Raw genomic sequence first — 19,213 nt, 5'->3', positions numbered from 1 at the left:
TATCAACCAAGCGGAAACCTAAACAAGAGCATCAGTTAGGAGGCATTGATTTTAAGTAAGCTCAATGACATCAAGTCTGATATTTCGAGTCGACATGGAGTGGTACTAACAAATCAAATTGTAAGCTGAAGTGAACGAATGAGATTGAACAACAAAGGAGAGATTTTTTATTGAAATTGCTGCAGTGAATTACACTATATTAACAAACTCAAAAAAAAAATAACACTATAGGTCTATCCTCTTCATCAAATGGTCATCGAATATCAAAGAAGAATGAACAACGTTGGTCAATATCCTTTCGTCAAATATCACAAAATAATGAACAACGTCAGTCAATCGCCTTCCTGAAAAAACCTCTGAATATTACGTAGTTGTCATTTAAAAATCACGAAGTATTGAAGCCAGTTGTTGCCCTTCTTCATCTGCGTCAAAAATGTTACCAATATCGGATAAATCATCTTCCAGTGACCAATGAAAATCATCTTCTTTCTGTAAGAAGGAAAAATCATCTTTCTCTTTTGTAAACTGAAAATCATCTTCATTTGCTAAGAAGGAAAAATCTTCTTCATTTGCTAAGAAGGAAAAATCTTCTTCTGTTAAGAACGGCGGATGGTCTTCTTCTTCCATTTCGGTAACAGTAAAAGTAGTAGCAGTTGAGGCAGACGAAGCGGCAGGAATATCAAAACTAGAAGCAGCAATGGCAGTAGAACATTTGATCGCTTCGGCTGCCATATATGAAGAAGATGATAATGAAGTAACAGCAGCAACAGTAGGAGTATCAGAAGATGAAAAATCATCTTTCTCTTTTGTAAACTGAAAATCATCTAAGAATGCAAGATCTTCTTCTGTTAAGAACAGCGAATGGTCTTCTTCTTCCATTTCGGTAACAGTGAAAGCAGTAGCAGTTGAGGCAGACGATGCTGCAGGATTATCAAAACTAGTAACAGCAGTGGCAGTAGAACTAATGGCTTCGGCTGCCATATATGAAGAAGATGATATTGAAGTAACAGCAGCAACAGTAGGAGTATCAGAACATGAACTAGCTCCGGCTGTCATAAACGAAGATGACGAGGTGAGTTCCTCAATCCTTTTCCTGACATTCTGCTTCAAACTCATCAATATATTTCTCAAGTTCGATAATTTCTCATAATTGAGTTTGTCTGTATCAATTTGATCCCACCAAAACCCACCATCATCACTGACCTTCCTCCTTTTATGAGCATGTTCGATTCTCTCCTCTTTCTCTTCTTCTACTTGAACTCCATCCATGTACCGATTAATAACAGAATCGACAGAGGAATGACCGAATGTAAACACGTTACCAGCCTGAGAGAATGCAATCACGGCAATTTCCGAATTACATTCCACACATGTGTCTGCTGCTTTCTTAAACAGACCTTGACGCCTTTTTGTAAATGTGATTTTCCTCTTGGTCTCATCCTCTATTTTTTCTATCATTATCTTCTTCTTCCCCATCTTTTATTTTTCAGGATTAATTTTTCACTCTGCACCAAAATATAATCAAGAAATACAGATTTCTCGATAAGATTTGATATTTCTAATAATATTTCATCTAAAGATAGGTAATCTTTACAATTGAACTAAACCCCTTCAAGAAATTCAAAGAACCCACTCAGATGAAACCCTAAAAATTACAATCAAACTCTAAAACCCTGAAAACCTAAAACCCTAAAACAAATATTAGAAATGGAAACAAGAAAGATGACAGATTGGGGAAATAGGGTTTCCAAGAAGTTCGTGAGAAGGAAAAAAGAACCTTAATATGACTAATTTCAAAGAGAGAGAGAGGGAGAGTGGCAATACCTTTGTTTAGATGAGAAATAACAGGCAAAAAATGGAGAAGGGAAAGAAGAAACTTTTTCTTGATTAATCTTCAATAAATGGATCAGTTGATTCAAGAATTCTAGATAAGAGGAATTACTAAAACCCTAAATCAATCGAATCGATTCAAGAAAGAAAAACAAAGAAAGATTGATTGATACACGTAAAGGGTTTTTGGAAGATGTTCTTGAATAGGTTTTGATGCGCTATTTTCAGACAGAGAGAGAGAGAGTAGTGAGTAGAAAGAAAAAGCCCTAAAAATTAGGAAGTGGGATTTCAGGTATGAGTAGGAAAAGGAAAGATCTGAATATATAGTTATGAAAGAAAGCGTGGTAACTTATCGCACCGTTGGATCGACTAAATATCCACCGTCCATTCAAATTGAAATTGTAAGTGATCGTTCGAAACATGGCGGGAAAATCTTCTTGTGGAATCTGGAGTGAAACGACTACTATGAGTACTCAAACAAAATGCACTTAAACTAATGGTTATATTGTTGTTCCACCTATTGTAATAGATTAAAGACTAAAACTTTTACCAACTCGTTTGATATATGAAAATACACTTAAACCACGTTTAAGTCGGTTTGATAAAAAACAAATATCATGTTTTTTTACCGAAAAAAGTATTGAGATTTTGATAATGTCTGAAAGTGATTTTTAATTATCAATAGGAAAATAACCTTGACTGATTTCTTGTTGTTGTAATGTGATTTGAGACGGGGATTACTTGCGAAGACACTCCAAAGCTTAAGTCAGTTTAGTATGCATGCCAGAAATCAATAAGTAGTAAAGATTGGATTCACATCAGATTCGATCAGATTGTATCCCGTTCTCTAGGGGTGAGAAATGGTCCGCCAAACTGACCAGACCAAACACAGCCAAACCAAAACATTTGACCAAGCGCACCGAACCATTTGATTCTTCCAAACCAGATCGGTTTTCCAGCGAAAAGTATTATCCCCATTTCTGGAATTGATAGAGAGAGATAGAAGAGAAGAGTAAGGAGATTTTAAGTAGTTTTTGGAGCTGATTATAGAACCCGACTTCTGGAGAAGAAATTAAACGTTATAGGTTTTTCCTAAAAGCGTCGCACATAATGTCTGTAAATGATATGTGTACATGCCATTTGAGATCCCTTTCTTTTTGTTCTTGTTGAAAGATATTCTTGTTCTTTTTTTTTGTTGAAAGAGATTCCTAATATATTGGTAGGTCGCGGCTTTGGGGAATAAAGAATAATCTCTCGAAAATAAATTCTCTAGGGAATTCAGGTTTTTTGTATATTCTTGAGGGCATATTTTATCAAACGTTGCCCCCTAATCTTTATCCTCTTTATCACCTTCACCACAACAACTTCCTACCACCACCATTTCGACCACCATTGCCACCTCTTCGCTTTCCTCTCTAATTCACTGTATCCTCTCTCTCTCTTGTTGCTTTTGTTCTCTCTTTCTCTCTCTTTCGCTCTCATTGACTATTTCTCTGTCGTTATCACTCTAGATCTCTCTTTCTCTCTCTATTTCATTATAGATCACTCTCATTGTTTCTCTCATTATAGACACGTCTCTTTTTCACTATCTATATCTCTCTCGCAATATTTATCTCTCTTTCTTGAAGTCTCTTTTCCCTGTCTCTCTCTCTCTCTCTCTCCTCTCTCTCTCTCTCTCTCTCTCTCTCTCTCTCTCTCTCTCTCTCTCTCGCTCTCGCCCTCTCTCTCTCACGGTCTGTATAGATCTTTGTGTGGAAATCACAGAGTTCGTGGCCACAAAACGTTTTGTGGCAACAAAATGGTAATGACCACGAAACGTTTTGTGGACACGAAATGCACCTGGCTGCAAAATGTTTCGTGGCCACGGAATCCTCGAGGAAGGTTTCACCAGAAACCCTCCTCGATGTCATTCTGACGAAGGGAACACTTTTCTTTGTCGAAGCGGTTTCTGTGTGAGAAAGGGAGAGAAACAATGAGAGATCGATTGAAAAACAGTGAGAGATTAAGAGAGAAACAATGAGAAATCGAGAGACATAGATGGTGAGAGCAATAGAGAGATATAATAAGAGATAGACAATGAGGAATCGAGAGAGAGACTAAGAGAAGAAGAGGGAAATAATAAGAGAACAAGAGACAGATGATGCGAGACAGTGGGAGAGAGACAACAATAGGAGAGAGGGATAGAGATAAAAATAGAGATATATATATATATATATATATATATATATATATATATATAGGGAGAGAGAGATGAAGATTAGGGGCAATGTTTGATCAAGTCATATTTTGGACTAAAAAAAATATGCCCCTGAATCAATATTTATTCACTAAAATCTTTATTCCCCGAAGAATTTTTTTTATCCCCAAAACCGCGGCGTATTGATAAATCAGAATCCATACCTAATAATGTCTATGTATAGCAAAACATAAAGGTAGTTGACAACCGATATACTTTTTACCTTACTATATACCTTGTGTCAGTTTCAACAAAAAAAATACCTTGTGTCCATTTTGGGATCATAGGGAACTTTATATGATGACTTAGAAACTCTACAAGGCGAAGATGGGAGGTTGATGAAATCGGCATTTGACATTGATGTTGATGAAGTTCTCTTACTCTTTTGATCATTTTGAGGTTTTAACCCCGTTGGGGTGATACTTCAACAATGACTATGTAAATGTCCTAGGGTTTATTTTTAATTCGCTCTTGTCGTAAAAATGATTAACAATGATGGTGAGCAAATTAGAAGAACGATATGATTGAGTTTGAATATTTATGTATGATATTCTTATACTTTAATGAAATTTAATAAAGTTAATGCCGTGAAACAATTATCATTAACTTTGCTAACTCATGGAATCAATTTGTTGGATTACGTTTTTGAATTTCTATAATTTACTACTTTACTCGTCTGTTTTTCGGTCTTGCGGTAGAAGATATGAGTGAAATTCGAAAGTATCAAAGATTATTTTTGTCTCAAGTGTAATGTAATTGCATAAGTTGAAATTGGACTTGCATCGTGTCGGAGGCACGAATATCCCCAATTAGCTTAGGTAGCAAAAAAATTTCAAAAACTCACATATCTTGCTTCTTATATTTTTTTCGTTTTCAGACCTCCAGCCAATTTTTTCTTCGAAGTTTATGTCACGGCTTAAATCCGTCAAAAATTACCAATAATCGTCACAATCTGTTTATTGTGAGGGTTGTAATCCGTGACAACAAAAAATAAGTCCGTCACAACAATCGTCGTTGCTAAAATAGTTTGTGATGGCTCCAATCGTCACAAGTTTACTGTTATGACGACTTTAACCGTCTTAAAAATGATATGGTGGCAATAGAAATGTTGTTTGGCGCCAAATTGGGAAGCTTCTTTGTGACGGCTTATATGGGGAAAGGCCGTCACAACTTTTTTTTTTTTAAATTTGGGAAAACAGAAATACCCAGCTGCAATTTTGCAGCTTTTAATACTACATTTTGCAGCTGCTACTGTTCCTGTTCATTTAAATTCAATCAAATATAATCACGTAAACGAAGTTCATTCATTCATATAAACAATTCGTTCATGGACAACATAGGTTTATATAACACGTATTTCAGTTCCCATAACATGCATTAATATCCTTCCGGATGAATCAAAATCCCGAACCCTTGTCTTCACCAGCTTAGCACACTTCCCTTTCTCGTCTGCAAGATATGAAAACAGATATATTAAGTGAAACATCATTGCCTATCAAAATAATACCCATTATAGACCTTTAGTTCTCTGCCAATAACAAAGTCAACTTGTAGATAATCTTTTAAGAAACCTTCAACTATGATCCTAGGTAACAACTAACTCATACCCACTTTTCTTCCAAACCTCATTAACACTTCAAACCCTTCAAAAGAAATATTTTCTAAGAAGAATTTAGGCAAAACAGATCTTCCAACTCTAAAAGTTTCCATTTTTATTCCAAAAAACTGACCATAGTTTTTAAACCCATATTTTCATTAACCAACCAAATAAGAGGATATAATAGTAATACTATAAGTGCTCTTATTAGTCCTCCAACTTCAAAGGCAACAAGCAGAAAGTAAGGAAACAAAGATGAAGACTTAAATAATGCTCCCTCCACATTGAAGATCAAAGTCTGGTTTGAGAAATCTAAGCCTCATTTGGATACACATATAGCTTATTTTTAAGAGCTTTTAATTAGCCCATAAAAAAGCGCTTAACAATAAGCAGTTTTTGTTGTTTGGTAAGCATAATAAAAGAGCTTTTTTTATCTCCAAAAGCTGTAGCGAGGCGTTCGGGTAAAATAAGCTAATAAATGTATTCTTATTTGATTATAAATTTTATGTTCATATGAATTATAAAAATTTTCCAAGATATATTAATAAAAATTAAGAATATATTATTAATTTTATATAGTAATAAACTAGTTGTTATATAAGTACGCTAATAAACTTAAACAAAGTGAACATTGTTTTTGATAAATTTCAAGAATGAAAACGCGAAAACTTAATCATCACTATCATTGTTGACATGAGCAATACTATCAGCAATTTGATCTCGAATAATGTCCATTTGCACTTGTTCTTGTTGATTGACTATTTGTGGTTGTGATTCTTCGTAGTATTCTCCACGTTCTTCTTCATCATCGTAATCAGATACAGTTGCATCATTATTATATTCCTCCATTAACCAATCTGTAGCCGTTTCTTTACGTATAAAGTTGTGGACCGCCAAACATGCTACAACAATTAATACTTGTGATGCATATGGATATGGTGACATACATTTAAGAATCGGAAATCTTACTTTTAATACACCGAAACATCTCTCTATAACACTTCTTAGTGACGAATGCCGATGATTAAATATTTCTTTCCGTGTTCTCGCTTGACCACTACGACGAAAATCAGGAAGATGGTACCGTACGCCACGATATGGAGCCAAATAGCCATTCATATTCGGATATCCGGCGTCAACAACATAATATTTACCTAGAATTATATGCAATTATGTATCAGTATACCACTATATATGAATATCAATGTAATAAATCGTAATGAAAAATTACCTGCAGGTGGATGTGGGAAATTCATCAACGGGTTATTAATTGTCTCAAAAAAACCTTCCAGTCATTAGCTGTACCTTCCCATCCAGCAAGTACGAAAGTAAACTTCATGTCAAATGAGCATACTGCTAGCACATTTTGGGTGCTAACCTTTTCGTCCTCGAAATGGAACTTGTTTTGCCAACGGAATATGAGCACTAATATGTGTCCCATCAATTGCTCCAATGCAATCCTACAAGTATAAAGATAATTGTATTAAAGATCTACTATCAGTCGGTTATTCATCTAAAATTAAATTTGATACATTACCTTGAAAAATGGCAAATATTTCGAGTTGCGTCGAATATGAGATGGAACTACGCTATTTTCTGGTGGTTTGATAATTGAAATAGAAAATTTCGCCATAGCTTTTAATACAGAATTAAAATGGCGGCTGATAGTTTCTCCAGAGTGTTGGAAACGGTCACACATCATAACATTTCTTTCATTATGACCAATAGTCATAAGAAAAATTGCCATTTGTTCTTCAATAGACACATGTCTTGTATTCTTCAATAAACCTTCTTCTCTCATTGTTTGACACAATTTTTGGAAAACGTGTTGATCCATACGTAATAAATCACGACATGGTTGCGGGTATCCATGCAAAAGCTCTGTTACATATGCATTCCCATTTAAAACAGATTCTCTAATTGGATTCTTTGTCACATATTTCTCAAAGTAATATTGTGCAACACTGTAAGTTGCAATGATTATAGCATCTTCTTCATCCGAGTCCATTGATACTGGTCATAAAAATTATTTAATTAACTCGGTAAACAACCTACTTCAACAAAAAAAAACTCGGTAAACAACCTACTTCAACAAAAAAAACTCGGTAAACCACCTCATGTAAATAAATAGAACATAAAACAAATATAAATAATGAATCAAAACTGATGAATCCAATCATAATATTTTATCAACAAATAATCTCTTAATAAAATTAAAATACCATAAACATGCAGTTATTAACACTGAAAAAATAATCGTAGTATCTAAACTAAAAATCTAAGTTCAGAAATTATAATTCGTTTGCTAAAAACTATGATATTTTCTCCGCAACCATTCAAAGCGAACTTCATCGGGTAGAGACATAAAGACCTCCCTAACGTCTTTGTCCATGAAACTGTCAATGGCTGCATAATAAAGTTCACTTCCTACTGGTATTAAATCTGTCATCGTATCCAAGGTGTCAATGCACTTAATGCTATATACTTTTTCGACATTTTTTGTTCGATTCTCCACTGCATCTACTAATTTTTCCATTGAAGTGGCGATCTTCGAAGCTCTAGATGACCTTCTACATTTTTTAATTTGTAATGATTGTTTACTACAACGTTGTGCTTCATTTTGTTCTCCTATTCCAGCGTCATCATCAGAAGACTGTTGTGTTTCAAAAGTTTGACTGTTAACTCGCGGTTGTGTAGCATGAGTTTGACCATCAACTTCTGTTTGTGCATTTGAGTTTGGAATGAATGAAGGCAATTCACCAGCATTTGGAGAAAATGTCATTTCACCTACAGCAGTTGTACGGCCAAAAAGATATCCAAGTTCTTTCTCTTGTTGTAATCTAGAATCACGGAAGCAAGCTGCCTTTGGATTCCTCTGGTGGTAAATGTTTATACGATAATTAGTACTTGTATTTATATGTGGTCCAAACCATTAAATTACATGTTAATGAAACATTTACCTGTATGTAATCATTCCAAAAATCAGTTGAAGCAGTCAATGTACCAGATTCCGGATCCCAACCAGAACCAGTGTGGTTAATTAACTTATTCCATATCTTCCAATTTTCTTTAGTTGCATCCCAGTGATTATTCATCTTTTTCTTGTCATAAAATATCTTCGTCAAATTAAAAAATTTATCGCACAAATTTTTGTAACCTTCCTTACTCAAGGTAGAGCCTGGTCTATTACCCTTTTGTACTTCTTCCACACATGAAAATACAAATATCTTATGAAATTCCAGTGTGCCTGAGTTTGAGTGATACTTCCTGCCATCTTGACTTAACATACTAATTGATATTTAAGTAATCTCAATTAAATATATGTCATTATAAAGTAAATACAAAGAGTAGTTAAGGTATCCTAAGTTCTAATAGGCATAGGTTTTATCTCTGGAAAATAAAGCTTCTCTCTCTAGAAAGATAGCATTAGAGTTTAAATCTATAAATAACAAAGTGAAGATTATGGTATCACCATAACCATGGAACTACCAATGCAATATATTATGTTAACTAGTCCACAAATCAATTACATTATCACCAATTCACCATCACCATCATGGTAACCAAGTTTCAATGCACTACACTACTTCTCCCTCAATTTGAAACTCCACTGTAACTCATCCCTCAACTTTATACCTAACCACACCTATCGTCTCTCTGTCCCCACTCTCTATCTATTATAAGAATCATTACAAAAAAATTAAGTTCTAATAGAAACTCATTTTTTTTTTCCAAAAGAGAGTTTCTCTCCTTAGAATAGTAGATTTAATGCAATCAATATATAAGATAAAAACAATAAAAACAAAATAGGTATGACCCTCTTGCTAATGCAATCAAGAACTAACAACAAACCATTCTTATGTCACCAAGATCATGGAAAAAGACATTAATACTCTAAAATATGACTTTTAGATAGAGATATGATTCGATTATACTAACCAGTTCGATGGTTGCTTCAAAGGATTGGACGTGTCGTCTGGTTTCGGCAACAATCAATTTTTCTCCAAACCCTAACTTGTAGAAGAAGAGAAGGAAGAAGAAAATAAATATCTAAAACCCTAGTCGTGGGTTTTTTTAGTTTGAAAATAGAATTTTCCATCAAAAAGCAATAAGCAATAAGCAAAACGCTACAAAATGCTGATTTTTTCATGATAATTGGGCTTTTTGTGCTTAAAATAAGCTGCGGCTTTTTTTACCCAAACACATATGATTTTCAATAAGCTCATAAAATAAGCTAAAAACTAGCTTTTAGCTTATTTTAGGTGCAACCAAACGAGTCCTAACTCTGATGATCTATGGCTTAGTGATGATATTGGGTACCTTGAAAACTTGGAGATTGAATTAGAATCCCGAATGCTTCTTTAGAAGATAATAGAATTATGGTACAAAAGTAGTATAAAGTCAATCTAGTTGCATAAACAAGACAAGTTTTCTCTATGTTTTCTATAACAACGCTCAATTATGACGTATGTTAGATGTGACTAAAGAAGGGTGAGATTTTTACAGAAAAAAGCTAACAATATAACCTATATGAAGATTGATTTGGTATCATATATCATGGTAGCCTAAATTTACTAAGTTTATGACATCCTATAATGTAAGTTAAAAGTAAATATATGCTGAAACTAAAATGTTACCTAAAGTTGTCGTGAAGAATCAAAAGGTAGTTCTCGTTGTTCTTGTTGTTGCATAAATGCATAAAACACTGCCATTTCCCTGCTTTGTCTCTCTTGCGTCTCTAGTAGTGCAACTTGGTTTGCCTCTTTTGCAGCTTGCTTTTCCTCAAATGCAGCCAATTTTTTTTGAGCTCTTCATTTTCGTTTTGAAGAGTTGAGACGTCACCAGATCGTTCTTTCCTAAAACCTGCATCCTTTGGTTTGACAAAGGGCATCGTTCGGGCTCGACCACGTATCTTGGGCGGAATATGACGAAAATATATATCATCTGGACCAGGAATGTCGACAAAATAGTTGTCTGAGGTACACTGACTTCGCTGATGCTCTGCGTCCGCACCCATTTCCGTCTGCTAATATTACAAATTTGATTAACAATAAAATATCAACCTAAAACACGTTATATGGCCACAAAAGTAAATTAAGTTTCATTAGAACTTAACAATTTTATCCGCCGTCTCCTGGTTAACGTAAGTTTTATCTTTTTTAATCTAGTAACCTGACAAATCAAGTCAAGTAGCCTTGGTGCCATTCTTCTCTTCAAACTGATATAGACAAAGTAAATGAAAGTTAATATAATTAGGATTGATAAAAGTTAATATTGAAATCAGATTCAAAATTCATAACTACATAAAATCTGAAACTAAATCATATTCATATCAGTCTTAATAAGCATTGCTTCTAATAAGAGCTCTCATTAAATCATAAGAAATACAATAAAGCAAAATTAATATAACTAAAAACTGCAAAGTACCTATTAACCTAAATCAATCTAAAGCCATTAACACGAAAATTGCAAAATTTAGAAGATGTCCTAGATTGTAAAGGAAACCTAAGTTATTACATATGTACATGATGAACACCAACTGAAATTAGATTACATGTACAACTGTGAGAACTGAAGATGAAATTAGATTACACATATATATTTTATCTTCTCCTCTCTCGCCATATTTTGGGCTTTGGTAATTTGTGTGGGGCCATAATTTCGTCTTTTGTAACGGCTATTATTTACAAAGCCGTTACAGAAACCCAAATATAGGCGTCAACGGTGGCGCAAACTTAATTGGACTAGTTACAACGGGTTGACTCGAAATAAACCATTATAATAACAATTTTATGACGGCCCGTCCTAGCCATCATAAGTGGCCAACTAGTAAAAAATAGCGCAGGTCCGTATTTTCTTCTTTTGTGACGATTTTCTTATGGCCAGCCCGTTATACATATATTACATGTGACGACTTTCATCGAGCCGTTATAAATAGCCCAACTAGTCCGTATTTTTGTAATGAGGTGAGATGGACTTTTAGAGCATCTCCAACCCCAGCATGTCTTAGGCCGAAAAAACCACTTTTTCACCCAAAATTTTTGGCCTCAGCTCAGCCTCTAAAATTCAGCTCCAGCCTCTCTTGAGGCCGAAAATTTGAATTTGAAATTTGAATTTCCCTCTTTTCTACCATATTAAATATTTTTAACTATCCAACCACCATATTAAATATCTCATATTTCTCTATAAATACATCTCCCTTTCTCTACAAACTCATCAAACTTCATCTTCTTCTTTCTCATCAAACTTCATCTTCTTCTTTCTCATCAAACTTCATCTTCTTCTTTCTCTACCATGGATCTTATGAATCCCATAAATCCTTTGAATCTCATGAATTCCAATTTTACTTTATTAATGTTGATGTTTGAAGAAGATGAATGGGCTCGACAAAGAGATGACGATGATCGTAGAATGTTAGAAAAAATGGAAAATAACGTTACACGATGACGTTCTCGTCATGTTGGTTCTGTTTTGGGTCGCCAAACTATAGATCGTAATAGACAACTCGGTCATGAAAACATCATGAGACTATTTCAATGAAACTCGAACTTATGATGACACATTGTTTCGAACACGCTACAGGATGAATCGTGGTTTATTTTTGCGTATTCTCAATGCTGTTGGGGGGTACAACCCCAGATTTACTGAAAGAGTTGATGCATTTGGGCAAAAGGGATGCTCACCTCATCAAAAAATAACAGCTGTAAGGAGGATGCTTGCATATGGATGTGCGGCCGACTCACAAGACGAATATTGTCGGATTAGTAAGTCTACTGTCATTGAATCTTTAAGAGAATTTCTAATAGGAGTCATCCATGTGTTCGACCCTAGATACTTGAGAGATCCGAATGAATTAGATATATCTAGACTCCTAGCACTTGGTGAATCGCAAGGATTTTCTAGAATGCTAGGGAGTATTGATTGTATGCATTGGGAATGGAGTAAATGTCCCGCCTCATGGCACGGATCCTACACTGGCCATGTCAAAACCCCAACTATCATCCTAGAAGCAGTTGCACCGCCAGACCTCCATATATGGCATGCATTATTTGGGATGCCTGGATCATGCAATGACATTAATGTTCTTGAACGTTCATCGGTTTTTGATAAACTGTTAAGCAATGAGAGTCCCCCAGTTAATTATGTAGTTAATGGCACACAATATAATATGGGTTATTATATATCTTGCTGATGGGATATACCCTCCATGGGGTACTTTAGTTAAAACTATTGCTAATCCACGTGGTCCAAAAGAAGCATATTATGCCAAAAGATAAGAGTCGGTTCGAAAAGACGTTGAACGAGCTTTTGGTGTACTGCAAACTCGTTGGGGAATTATTCGGAGACCCTCACGTTGGTGGGACGTAAAGACCATGAGTGATATTATGAAGGCATGTATCATAATGCATAACATGATTATTGAAGACGAAGGTCCAAATGCTACAATCAATATTGAGGGATGTGAAAGAGTCCGATAGAGCGTGGAGAAGACTTATCGGACGAAGTGCTTGAACGTGTAGGTCGAATTAGAAGCCAAGACTCATTCTCGGTTGAAGGCAGATCATATTGAACACTTATGGAAACGAGATCTAACGATGACAATGAATAACTTTTGGTCGTTGGATTATTAGTAATGTGTTTTCGATCGTCGGATTATTAGTTTTGCGTTTTGGATCGTCGGATTATTAGTTTTGTGTTTTGGATCGTCGGATTATTAATGCAAAAGTCGGTTTGTATTAATATAATTTTATTATTAATGGTGGTTTTGATTTTTAAGTTATTTTTTATTTTTTTGTTATTTTTAATTTCATATTTAATTGTTTAATATTTTTATTTTACAAAAAAAAATAAGGCAGGTCTGGCCGTTGGGTAATCCAGCGGCCAACATCTGTCCCCAATGTGACCGTTGGGTCCCCAACGGTCACATTGGGGACACCTTCAGTCGCCCCTAAGAGCATCTCCGATGCAAGACTCAAGAAAAACTCTAAAAATCTTACTTGTCAAGTGTAAAAAATGGATCTCTAAATGACCTCTTTCCTATTTGGTCATTTAGAGACACTCTATTGCAAAACCTTCTCCAATGCAACACTCAAGAAAAACTCTAAAAATCTATATTTTGGTTTAAAACTAATTGATTTGCTTATGTGGTACTTAGAGAATCTCAAGAGGACACTCTAAATTTAGAGATCTCCATTGGAGACCAACAAAAATTAGAGTGTCTCTATATTGACATTTAGGAAAAAGAATCTCTATTGGCCCTTGACAACTAGGACTTTTAGAGTGTTTGTTAGAGTGTCCCATTGGAGATGCGCCAACCTTGGTTTAAGAAACTGTAATAGCCAATGCACAAAAGTTAGAATACATCCTACAGTACCTCATCAACCATCGCTTCTATTTTGAGCGGGAACTTTTTCTTCCTAATCCAAACCTGCCCTAACAGAAAATACCCAAAACCAAACCCTAAAAGCGATTTTGATTTTAATCTTCCCGAACAAACCCTAAAACCGATTTTGATTTTAATCTCCTAACAAATCCTAAAAGCGGGCTTTTTTGAATCTCAACCCCCATAGAAAATTCAAGAATCTTTATGAATGACTTCATCAACCCCTAATTCCAAAAACTCCGATCTTCAAGGATTAAGATTTGATTCCATTCCCGTTTCTTCATCTTCTTCACCTGGATCTCCACAGGTTTCTTGTCTTGCTTCCAAATCAGATACTGTAGTTAAAGAGTACGACAATAACATGAATCTTGATGAAGTAAATGAGATTAATTCTTGTATTGGTTCATCCAGTAAATGAGGATTCGAAGAGTAAGATTGAGGTGATTGTTCTTGATTCTGATGAAAGCAAGAATGAAAGCAATGGTTGATAAAGAAGTTGCTACTGGTTCTGTAGTTGATAAAGAAGTTGAAAATTTACCTGGTGTAAATTTTCTACTGCAATGAAGATTATCAGAGATTGATGGATGAAGCTTACAGAATCTATTATTGAATGGAAACCTATTAAGTGAGATCTTGTGTGATTCACGAAAGACGAATGATCGTTTTATGGAAGTTAACCAAAATCCTTGAAGAGTGTAACACTAGCAAGTTGATGGTAATACTACTAGAACCTCTCCAATTTATTTTAGTAGAATTGACATAGTGATCTTTTAAACTTCAAGATCATAATATTTTTGAAAATGGATATATTCTCTTGTACTAAACAGTATCGATTTTAGCGACGCCGACTCCTCGAGGATAGAATATATTAGCATTATACCACATGGCCGGGGAATTAGAATTTGAAAAGTACATAAGCCTTGGGCTAACTTTTCCTTATAAGCTGGTTTTGAAGAAAATTTAGTAACCTTAGCCCTGGCGGTTAGATTGTGCTAGATGCCATGGTCGTGTCTTTTACATCAAATCATAGTCAATATGTATCATAACAGAAATAGATTGATCTCAAAATAATCGATACCTTTGTTTGCTTGATTTTGTGTCTGTAACTCTCTCATTTTCTTCATGTTATGAAGTATTCGGCATGCGCTATTTTGTTTTCCTCCAGTGATCTAACTCATAACCATTTTCCGGTATAACAGTGATGAAGTTGTTGCTGCTTTCGTTGAAGCCTCTAGAATGTTGAGAAGGTACGATGTCAACATGGTCATTTTGTTAAAAACCATCTCCAATGGGACACTCTACACTTAAAGTGTCTTCCTGAGGATCTTTAAGTGTCACGTCAGCTATTTAATGGAAAATTTGACGTTTACAGTGTTAATTATTTATTGGTATATCTAAATGACCTACCTCCTAGGAAAGAGACCATTTTAATATCCACTTTTGACACCTGACACCTTGGATATTTGGAGTTTTTCTTGAGTCTTCTATTGGAGATACTCTAAGGTTTCGTGGTATAGTTGTGTGTGAATCATTTGTGTGGTCAACGTTGAGTTTTGAGTGAACTAGGCTCTCCTAGGTCTGCACAATTTCACTTTTTTACATGCTTCGACAATTTGACTAGCTGGCTGGGCCAGGTGAATAATTAGGTATATTGAGATCGTTATATGGCCTTTTCAGATGAACTTGTGCATGATTATACTCGCTATGGATGCACACCGAGCAAGTTAACTGGACAAATTTGTGTACATTCTTTTTGATAAGTCTGGTATTCGTGCTTGGGTCTGTGCATTCTTCTGGATCCCCTGGGTGTAGGGATTGCGGTGGTTTTACTACTTAAAAAAATGAGTGATGGGTGGATCTGTTACAGGTTGGAAGTCACACGGCCATGTCGCTACCCAAACGTTGCTCAAATAAACTGGTGAGCTTGGTCTGTCTTGTTGCCGGAATTTGACAGACGCAGCATTAGGATTAATTGTTTATAGCTGCTTGTCACTAAAGTCCTCAAGCTATATGGACGCACTCAGGTGTGTTTTCCTATTCAAAAATTCACTCGTAAATACATATATGACTCTGTACTGTGATATCTTATACCAGATTACAACTATGTTTATGGATGGTCATTTGAATCCTTTCGTTCGGGTTGTTGGATTGAACTTGAGTCCGATGCTGGACTGTATGAACGTTCATGGTATTGAGGAAACTCAATTACACCAATTCTTGCTGCTTCATGCAGAGAAACAAACGATTTCTAACTGGTGGTTTGTGTGATTCAGCGAACGAGATTGTAATATGTGTATTAATGAATCTACTGTTATAGAAATGAAGCATCATCTCTTTTACTTGTCATCATCTTCCTGTTATTCAGATTTTCATTTTCTTAATTTTCAAAAGCTCTTAGGTTGGGTAATGCTCTGATTAGTTATTTATACAAAACATATTAAGATATTTCAGAATAAGTTGATAAAGGGGTTTGCATTACAAAATCATGGACAACAAAGGAAAAAAAACTTGGATAAACTAGTACTAACCCATATTTGAACCTTTGCATTTGAGAACTAACCCAAGAACCATGAGAACGACGACTATCCCAACCGAAGAACCTCCAACTCTATGTATCCAGTAAGGGTCAAAGTTCGAAAAACTCTGGTCTAGTTTACGAGAGAAACATATGGCTACGATTAAGATCAATAGAAACAGAGGTAGCCAAGTTGAGAAGTTGAACTCAACATCATCTTCTTCCTCTTCCTCTAGTGATGGTTTCTGATTGATATATAATGGAGATATCACAGCTAGAATGCCCAAAACTATAGCAAGTAGCTTTTCATTGGAAGAAGGTTTATTCCTGTTACTACCACCCATATAAACTTCTCTTCTTCAATCAAACCTACATGGAGATGGTGAAATTTTGGTGTATGATTCCTCTAAACTATATTGATTGGTATATAATGATGGGTATCTTTCAATTTGTTGAATGGGCTAGAAACTTAGCAAAATTTTATGGATATTTTTTTTTTGATGGAGAGAATTATGTTCAATAGGAATATTGGAGCTTATAAAAGAAGTTTTTGGGTATTAGAATTTGGTAAGGGAAAGTAAAGTATTATGCTCCATCCAAACTATGAAGCTATTTCTTAGTGGGTAGTTTGATCAAATTGGAATCAGATGCTTTCCTCAATTTCAATAAAAAAAGATGGCTTTGGCTGTGGTAGTGAAGTGGTTTAGAACCAATGATTTCGAAAGGGGCTGACTTTGTGACATCTTAAGCAATTTTGCTTGATTAACTTCGTCGCTTTTGGTTCACTAATTATATGTTCTATTTTTTAAAGGTCTGAAAATTCTCACAAAGCAATAACGATACGAAATGTTCCAGCTACCGAAAAGATTGTCACTGAAAAGATTGTCGTGAATTTCAAATCAGATGGTTGGATTCGCGCCACTTTCTCTCTATTGATGAAACAGGGTGGTTGTGAGTCGTTGGATCGTGATTCAGGCCGAGTTTACACAACTTTTTCTAATAAGGTTATTTTGAATAACAAACACATAAAACTGTAGGTTTACTTGTTTGACCAACCAGGGACAAAATTAAGACAGAACAGAGAACACACAGATTAAGATTCAAACTGCAAACATATACATACTATTACTTAGGACACTCCATACCAGATTATCAAAATAACCCTAATAAGCTAAGTACAGGAAAAGTTAAGGCCAACCCATAATGACCCCACAAGAATGAGAACTACATGATATGGACTAGTCTAAGATTCAGAAGTCTGAAAATCCAAATATTCGAACGGCTAAGATTGTTCTACTCTTAAAATCCTCTTAGCCATTAAATCGTAAACTATAGATTCGTCGGATCTTAGACTAGTCGCGCTTGTGAGGAAGAGATACAATTCAAGACAACCATATCAAACTTTCTAGCTTCATATGAAAAAAAGTTCATTTAGCATTCAAAATCAGTTTTGGCCAATTGCCCATACTTGTTCTTCATTTTCTCATCAAATTCCTTGTTTTTAACTTGAGCAATTTTAGCAGCATTAGCAATTGATTCCTCCTGAACCCTAGCCATATTTCTACTTCTCTTCTTCTCTATCATTTCTCTTTCAGCTTCCAATCCTTCATACTCCCTAACCCAACAATTATGAACAGCACAACTTAATACCAACACAGCAAATTGCATCATAAACATACCCATTAAAGCTCCACACTCAATTCTTACCAAAACCATGGCTTCTCTAGGATCTCTCGGCGATTTCAACGATTTAAGACTAGATTTTTCTTTTGTAAATAAAGCTAAAATCCCAAGAATTTGTCCAACTGATGAAGCAAGAGTAAGTGAGATGTGGGTAATGAAACAAAAGTGAGAAAGTTGAGAGTAAAAACCCACAAGAGATGAGAGGAGAGAGAGTGAAGATATCAAGAAAAATGCCCAACCAAGAGAAGTAGGAGGATATTTAAGAAGAAAGATGGGTACAAATGAAGTGGAGGAAAGAAAGAAGAGAGTGAAATTAAGAAATGAGAGGAGAAGATTTGGGAAGGAAGAAGAACTTCTTAGTTTAGTAGAAGAAGCCATATTCTTGAATTTCTCTTAGCAGAAATGTTTAGTTTGAACTTGTTTTGATTTGGAATTGTTAAGGGTAGAAAATGAGTTATTATAGTGGATGAAATTTGGCCGTTAAAATTTTGAATTTCAAAGGCAACGGCTATCATCACTGTAAGGGGGTAATCATTCTGGGCCATATCTGTGTTTCACCTTTTGGCATGGACCGGGTTTATTTAGGGTTTATGTTTTGTACTTTTGTTCATAAAATTTTCAAAAAACTAGTAATAATTATTGAGTAAAGGTTTGTTGGATTTGCAATTCAGAAATCTTACCTGCACTTGAGAGAGGTTACTTTTAGTCTTTTACTGCCAAATTGCAAGTTAGAACTTAGATCATGGAAAGAGATATTAGTAGATCATAACATTTAATCCGTTAACAAAATATCTTTTATATACGTTTCAAGATATTAAGTCTTTAGACAAATGGTCTATGTAAAGACCTTTAAGGCTATCCTAGGTTATTAATCTCTATTCCTACCTTTGTTTTGTTTGATTCCCAGGTTTCTAGGTAGATAGACAACCAACTGAGCAAACAGTTGTTGACGAAACCTGACGAATTGTG

General features: G+C 35.1%; 3 protein-coding genes and 1 pseudogene across 4 annotated transcripts; 1 reads left to right on the top strand and 3 right to left on the bottom strand.

The window, feature by feature from the left end:
* Positions 1-16,392, top strand: part of LOC147531976 (EIN3-binding F-box protein 1-like) — a 37,684-nt pseudogene extending 21,292 nt beyond the window's left edge.
* LOC147531977 (uncharacterized) lies at positions 140-2,029 on the bottom strand. The gene is made up of 2 exons (XM_086648630.1): positions 1,825-2,029; positions 140-1,505 (listed from the first exon to the last, which is right to left on the bottom strand). Exon 2 carries the CDS (start codon positions 1,474-1,476, stop codon positions 379-381), a length of 1,098 nt encoding a protein of 365 aa, XP_086504756.1. The 5' UTR covers positions 1,477-1,505; positions 1,825-2,029; the 3' UTR covers positions 140-378.
* Positions 7,801-17,548, bottom strand: LOC147531975 (L10-interacting MYB domain-containing protein-like). 2 transcript variants are annotated; one of them, XM_086648632.1, is made up of 4 exons: positions 15,125-17,019; positions 10,780-10,881; positions 8,624-10,686; positions 7,801-8,538 (listed from the first exon to the last, which is right to left on the bottom strand). In XM_086648632.1, the coding sequence occupies exons 3-4, from the start codon at positions 8,948-8,950 to the stop codon at positions 7,969-7,971; spliced, it is 897 nt and encodes a 298-aa protein (XP_086504758.1). In that variant the 5' UTR covers positions 8,951-10,686; positions 10,780-10,881; positions 15,125-17,019; the 3' UTR covers positions 7,801-7,968. The 2 variants fall into 2 exon arrangements, 1 of the variants encoding a protein (XP_086504758.1); XR_015227794.1 differs by lacking the exons at positions 7,801-8,538; positions 8,624-10,686 and having other exon boundaries at positions 10,812-10,881; positions 15,125-17,548.
* An 80-nt stretch (positions 17,549-17,628) lies between these two features.
* LOC147531974 (Putative membrane lipoprotein) lies at positions 17,629-18,622 on the bottom strand. Its single transcript, XM_086648633.1, has one exon. It carries the CDS (start codon positions 18,620-18,622, stop codon positions 17,993-17,995), a length of 630 nt encoding a protein of 209 aa, XP_086504759.1. The 3' UTR covers positions 17,629-17,992.
* Between the last annotated feature and the right edge of the window lie 591 nt (positions 18,623-19,213).

Source organism: Eschscholzia californica, unplaced genomic scaffold (genome assembly GCF_041429995.1).
Source record: "Eschscholzia californica isolate CP2 unplaced genomic scaffold, dmEscCali1.0.p SCAF_6, whole genome shotgun sequence".
Classification (NCBI taxonomy): domain Eukaryota; kingdom Viridiplantae; phylum Streptophyta; class Magnoliopsida; order Ranunculales; family Papaveraceae; genus Eschscholzia; species Eschscholzia californica.
Note: the sequence above shows the minus strand (reverse complement) of the source record. Positions and strands in the feature narration are given on the sequence as shown.

Coding starts and splice junctions, on each gene's coding strand:
- LOC147531977 (XM_086648630.1), bottom strand. CDS start 1,476: ATGGGGAAGAAGAAGATAATGATAGAAAAAATAGAGGATGAGACCAAG.
- LOC147531975 (XM_086648632.1), bottom strand. CDS start 8,950: ATGTTAAGTCAAGATGGCAGGAAGTATCACTCAAACTCAGGCACACTG. Junction 8,539..8,623: donor TTTGGAATGATTACATACAG/GTAAATGTTTCA, acceptor ATTTACCACCAG/AGGAATCCAAAGGCAGCTTG.
- LOC147531974 (XM_086648633.1), bottom strand. CDS start 18,622: ATGGCTTCTTCTACTAAACTAAGAAGTTCTTCTTCCTTCCCAAATCTT.